Genomic DNA, 7,146 nt, shown 5'->3' with positions numbered 1-7,146 from the left:
ATCTCAAGTAATTCTTAGCCTTTTTGTTATTTTGCAATTCATTCATTGTTCATGTATTTTTTTGAGGTGAAAGTGTGGTTACCCTGCATGTTATTCATCATGCTGGTTATTATTTAAGCAGCTGAATAGGAGGAGATATATTCCATCATGATAGCCCCTCATGGAGGAGGAGCCAGTGACAATGGCAAATATTACTGCAGTGCTATAAATACAGCCCCAGACGCTCTCTGTTACATTGTAGTACCCAGGGAACCCTTCATACAAGTACATCAGTGAGGTGTTGATCATGTGTCCAGGTCTGGAGGAGAAGATGAAGGCTCTCCAGGTGATGTCTCTGGCTCTGGCTCTGCTGGCCATCCTGGAGGCCAGCGCTCAGGTGTTGGTGGCTGGGAAATGCCCCCGGCCTGCTGTGGTCCGGTTCTTTGATGCATCCAGGGTGAATATACCAACATCCCTTTGCTATTAGCAAACTCTTACTACTGCAAAAGTGGTTGCGTCTGGTATGTCTTCATTTGGTTAGAGATAGTTTCTGCATTCTAATTGCAAACCCAGTAGACCCAGACAGAAACACATTGACACTATTTAATGACTTCATGTGGCACTTAATGCTGTACATTTTTAAAGGACAAAGCTAAATCTTTTTTTGTATTTTGTATTCTTTGCATTATTCCTACCCGTTTTGATTTGTATTTGCCATAAAAAGTCCCTGTCTGATTCTTTAGAAGCAGCTTACGCCTCAGCCAGGGGCGTAGCCAGGATTTTATTACTGTGGTGGCCAGCTAAGGCCAGTCTTATATTTGGGGTGGCACTTGGGGGGGGGGGGGGATTACGGGGGTATTTTAAGTGCAATATTTATTCATAACGTTGGATTATAAAACTTTAAATAAGAATGATAAGTCAAAGTTAGATCAAACTAAAAGTGTATATATTTCAGCTTTCTTCAGACCGTTTCCGTTCAGGAATTTATTTTTATTTTTTATACTCGGGGGGGGAGGGAGGGGGGGGCAGTAGGGTGGCCACTGGCCCCTGGCCTCAGCCTAACCATTGTGTGAGCCTCCCCTCTGTGTCCTCAGTACCTGGGCAAGTGGTATGAGATCCAGAAGCTGCCAATTCTCTTCCAGCAGGGGGAGTGTGCCACAGCGACCTACAGCCGCCAGGGTACTGTTGGAGATGTGGAAGTCCTCAGCAAAGAGCTGCTGTGAGTGTAGCAGCAGGGGTCGTCTCTCCAGAGTCAACCAGAGCCCTTATATTACAGACCAGTATGGCTCAGGGAATCCTGAGACAACAGACCCTCAACCCAGACGGGTCATGGTAGGACACACAGGAGTCACGCATTGACACTAATGATGGGTCAGCGGCTCTGATGCACCAGGGCACATGGTCCATGGTCACTGTGTAATATCTCCACTCATCAGTCTGCTACCAGCACCCTGGTCGGTAAAGGGGGATCCATCGTTAGTGTCATGAGTGACACCTGTGTGGTCCTACGCCTCTGGTCACTCTTAATGATGTCAGTGTTTCCCAGCCCTACATACGTCAGACGTGTGTTTGTGGTAATGATAGTAAAAATAAATTATTAATATTTCCTTCAGCGCTGATGGCAGCACCTACTCTTACGTTGGCTCTGCCATGGTTACCAACTCATCAGAGCCGGCCAAGATGGAGGTCTACTACTCTCCAAGTAAGGACATCACACACACACACACACACACACACACACACACACACACACACACACACACACACCAAAATCTCAATGCTCAAATGATATTCATAGTCTACCTTGATCCCAAATAGTCGTTACAAAATCCGATAACCTCATTTAAAAATGATCGAAAAAAAAGAGTTAGGAGGCCTTGTGTTCTGGCCCCAACCCTTCCAGCCTCTCTCCCCAGCCCCTACTGGGTGCTAGCCACGGACTACAGGGGCCACGCCTTGGCATTCGGCTGCATCGACTATGGCCTTTTCCACGCCCAGTTTGCCTGGGTCCTGAGCCGGCAGCCCACCCTGGTGAGGAAGACCCTTAAGGACCTTCAGGACCTCCTGGCGTCCGCGGGCGTCAACGTGGACAAGATGACCCCCACCAACCAGAACGAAGCCTTCTGCCGGGCCATGGGCTAGGCACCTCCTCCACCCGAGAGGGTCAGCTGTAGTATTAGTTAGTGTTATGTATGTTCATGTATATTTTAGTCATGTCTGTTTAACTGATGTGTTTGCTGAGTTTGCCAGTACCAAATCATACCACTTGGTATCACTAGAGCTTAATTCATGATGAACAGGACTTCCACACGTGTCTTTCTCTCGCCCTAGTTGTATTTCCCTCGCCGGGAGGGAGATCTGTTCTCCGCTTCACCTCAGGGAATGTAATTAGAAGCATGCATGTGATTACAATGTCAGATAGTAACAGACTATAACACACACACACACACACGGAAAGCCTCTCAGGTAGGGCACTGACCGGCATCCACATTGTTTGGCAGCTGGCTCCCAGCTGGACTGGCAGCCGTGTTGACTGGCAGCCTCGTGCTAAGTCAGATGAGCTAACACGCTAACCAGCCTCAACTGACACGGGTTCCTGCACAGAGGTAGAACCAGTGTGGCAGACAAAAGACATATGTACTGTGACGCAAATAAGCATAGAAGCTGTAATAACTGCACATAGCCACAAGATAGAAGCATATAGCAAACATATGAGGAAGCCGGAGGCGGGCTCTCAAAACCATAGCCAATCAGAGTATGTATTACGTCATATAGGCCACGCCTACTCCGTATCTAAGCCGCCGCAGGCGTGAGGACAGGCAGAAAACACTGAGTAGCTCATTTCCATAGATGACCAGCTTAGGTGTCTCTCCACGCGTGTATATACAATTCCCCTCCTTTTGCTTCATAGTTACCAAACCGAAACTTGACCAAATAAAGTGAGTTAAAAGCGATCCTGATTTGATTACCTTTTCTAAAAGAACACGACAGTACACACACACAACTAGACACACACAAAGACACACACACACACACACACACACACACACACACACACACACACACACACACACACACACACACACACACACACTCTCACATAAGTGGTAGCTGTGCTGAGGCACATTAGTTGAGGCATAAATCTGACCATTGCAGACACCTAGCTTGTTCACAGGGCTGTATAAAGATAATCTAAATGTACATTCATACACCATGTAAAACACATGATAATAATATATTAATGGTAATATTAATTAATATATTATCATTAATCATATATATGATTATATTATGATAGTAATACTAATACTACTACTACTAATACTACTACCATGACTACTACTACTATTACTACTACTATTACTGTTACTCTCATTAATGCTACAATATCTACTTCTCCTAATAATCGTTGTTCCTCCATCGTCGTCCTCGCCTCATGACCTCCGTCACGGCGGAGGTCCACTTGAAGACAGGACGTCGGGGGCTGAGCTGCTACAACCACTGCTACAGGGTTGGCACGTCTGTGGGATATTCCCTCTGCTGGATGTAAAGTTTGTCAATGCCCCCCCCAATTCACAGACACACACACACACACACACACACACACACACACACACACACACACACACACACACACACACACACATACACACACACACACACACACACACAAACACACAGCCGGGTGGAAAGATGGACACTTTGGGGGCAAGGGAGCGCTATGCCACTAATGTGTGACATACTATCAGAGCAACAGATGTGATATATGGATCAGAAAGACAGTGGTGGCTCTGACCGTGTGATGTTAATGTCTGTGCCGTGTCTCAGGCGGCAGTGCTGTGCACGCTTGCATGTGTGTATGTTTGTGTGTTGCAGGTGTTGCGTACTTGAGTGCATGTATGTTGTTGCATTTGTGTGCGTGCGTGTGCATGCATGTGCGTTGCATGTGTATGTTAGGGGAAGTAGTAGTCAAGCCCTTATTATATATTTTTATGAGGTGTGCTCTCTGAACTCCTGCACTCCGCTGCGCCCAATCAAATCCCTCCAGCGCACACCGCAGCTTATGTTACAGCAAGTGTCCAGGGTGGCTGACGTCATCGTCTCTGGCATGCCTTGGAACCGGCCTGCGTCTGGAATTGGTCAACAGCAGGAGGAGAGGTGAGAAAGCAGGAGAGATGTGAGAGAGGGAGAGAGGGGAATAGTGTGAGCCTTGTATTTAGTAATCAAAAAAAGAGTTCTTTGGAGGTGAACTTGACCCTGATGGGACAGACTAGAGCCAAGCTACTGGCCCCTCTGGCAAGTCTCTGTGTCTTCTTGCCTCTGAAGCTGCATGTAGAGCAACAGCCCATAATGAGAAGAAATCACATGCAGTAATCAACCTGCTGATCTAAAGCAAGAGTATGTGTGTGTGCATGCATGTGTGTGTTTGTGCACGTGTGCGTATGCATTGCATGCGTGTGTTGGTGTGTATTTGTCTGCGTACATGTGTGTTTGTGTGTGCGTACCTGTGTGCATGTGCCTGTGCATGTATGTGAGCGTGCATTCGTGTGGGGGCGTCTGTGTGTGTGTGTGTGAGTGGGGGGGGGGGGGTTGTGTGTGAGCGGTGTGCGTGCATGGGTGTGTGTGTGTGTATGTGAGTGTGTTACTTAAACTAATGACTCATGAGTTAAATTATGGTAGATAAGCCCCATGAAACACACACTCACACACACACCCAATAACAGTGGAAAATAGCAATAAAATATGTGTTCTAATTATAAATACTACATTCTTGTGGCTATATATCATGATACGCATTATTAATGGTGGTTGTAGAAGGAGAAGTACTGGTATACTGGTATAGTATAATATTACGATAAAGAACAGTCAGATACATATGAAGGAAGAAAAAGGAAAGAACAAAGGAAATTACCCTTCAATGAAACCACATCTGTTCTCTCTCTGCCTGCGTATCCCCCTGAAATCTTTTGCTCACAATGTTCTCCCGCTGTATCTCGTATCAGAGTCTCACATCAGTATCCAAAGCACCGGGTGGGTTTCCACAAAGACCTAATTCACTCCAGCGTCTCACCGGGTGACTCTCATCCCACGCTGAGGCCAGAGGTGTTAAGCTTCCTGCCGGCAGCTGTCCTGACACGTACACACACACACACACACACACACACAAACACAGGCACACACACACACACACACAGACACACACACACACACACACACACACACACACACACACACACACACACACACACACACACACACAGACACGCAGACACAGACACACAGATACAGGCACACACACACACACAAACACACACGCATACGTACCCGTAAACATGCACACACACACACGCACACACACACACACAAACACACACACACATACGTGCACATGCACACACACACATACATGCACATGCACACACACACACACAAACACAAACACACACACACACACATACACACTCACATACACAGACACACTCATGCAAACTCACCCGCACAAACACACGCACACAAACACACACACAAACATACACACACTTTTGCGTTCATGTATACAGACAAATGATGTCACAGAGTTTAAATGTTTAGTTTCTGTTCCAAAACAAAGTTTGGATGGGGTGGCCTTGGGATGCTTGTCTTTAGCTCACCTCTGTTTCTGTTTCAGAGTCTGTCTTACCCTAACTTTAGGACTTCCTGCTCTTCTGATGTCCTCCTCGTAGGCAATCAACCTCCAGCCAACCCCTGTCTGGGCATCCCTGCTGTGACATTCTGTGACCCACACACACACATATGCACACAAACACATCATTTTCTGTGTGCTTGGAGTGTGTTTAGGTGGTATGTGCATGGGTGCGTACGCGGCTGGCTGTTGTTCAGTCATGTGTCTGCCAGTGTGGTTTGAGATGACTCATCTCTGGCCAGTGGTCTGTGCAGTGTGGCTGCACCGCTACCTGATGCTACATTTCCATTAGCGTCAGGAAGGACCAGCGATCTGCAGCGGATGCCACTTAACCTTGTGTAACGACATGGTTGTCGTCATGGTGATGACCCTTCCAAACCTATAACGTTTCCTGGGTGGGCTGTGTTATGCACTTGTGTGTGTTTGGGTTGTGTGTGTGTGTGTGTGTGTGTGTGTGTGTGTGTGTGTGTGTGTGTGTGTGTGTGTGTGTGTGTGTGTGTGTGTGTGTGTGTGTGTGTGTGTTTGTGTGTGTGTGTGTGCTTTGGTGTGTCAGCTTGAGGACATAAGGAATGATATATTGTCTCGCTGAGACAATTATTGACGCTTGCATCAGGTGCATTCTGGGAAGACTTGTAAAGAAACAGGCCCCGTGGGCTAGAATATGACATCTCTGGGGGCCCAGGTCTTTAGGATGCAGGGAGAAAGCACCTTGATGCACGCACACACGCAGGCAAGTATGCATGTACACACACAGCCAGAGACACACACACACTCATTCCTAACTGTACTGTGAGGAAGCCGTGGCCTCAGGCACCTAAAAGTCACACAAACACGAAAGCACCGGGCCGGGGTCCGTACAGGCACCAGCTCTGTTGATGAGCTGCTCACCTATCAGAGGGCTGGTGATGAGCTGCTCAACTATCAGAGGGCTGGTGGACACAGGTCCACAACGTATGCTTGACTTCCTGTGTGTGACGTGAGTCAGGGTAAAGTATATGGTACCGAGGCCCCACTGCCTCCTACACGTTGTGAGGGAGGAGTTAGTCTAGTTAGTGGCGGTTAGGGAGACTGAATCTCAGCTGAAGCGTCCTGCATTCAAGACCCACATTCTCCCAGTAGGCCTCCTGAAGGGGCAGATCTAAACCGATGTGTTGGGGCTTCGATCCTGTGCTCGTATATATCCCTGTTTGTTCTTGCCACTGCTAGCTGGGCCACTTCTTGGAAACAGTTTCTCAGTGGTGTTCTGTGAGCATGTGTACCAGGAAGTTTGTATAGTCACCTTTTGGCTGTCCCAAGGATCACTTTCCGAACTGTGTGCAGTGTAAGCGTTTGATGGTACGTGCGAACAAGTCATAGAACATAGGTGTTTGATTTCGGTATGTCAGTCTGTGTGTGCGTGTGTGTGTGTGTGTGTGTGTGTACATGTGGTCTTTTGTGTGTTTGGGTGAAGGGTTTTTACAGGGGTTCAGTTCAGTCACAGCATT

At 47.4% G+C, this 7,146-nt stretch overlaps 1 protein-coding gene across 1 annotated transcript; it reads left to right on the top strand.

Annotated features, from left to right (window-relative positions):
- Positions 1 to 310: 310 nt before the first annotated feature.
- Positions 311 to 2,121, top strand: LOC307084451 (apolipoprotein D-like; the record flags this gene model as incomplete). The annotated part of the gene is made up of 4 exons (XM_079748844.1): positions 311 to 436; positions 1,074 to 1,198; positions 1,593 to 1,681; positions 1,883 to 2,121. The coding sequence occupies 4 exons, from the start codon at positions 311 to 313 to the stop codon at positions 2,119 to 2,121; spliced, it is 579 nt and encodes a 192-aa protein (XP_079604970.1).
- Positions 2,122 to 7,146: the final 5,025 nt, after the last annotated feature.

This window comes from Pollachius pollachius (genome assembly GCF_949987615.1).
Source record: "Pollachius pollachius genome assembly, chromosome: 1".
Taxonomy (NCBI): Eukaryota; Metazoa; Chordata; class Actinopteri; order Gadiformes; family Gadidae; genus Pollachius; species Pollachius pollachius.
The sequence above is the reverse complement of the archived record's forward strand: the minus strand, read 5'-3'. Positions and strand labels throughout refer to the sequence as shown.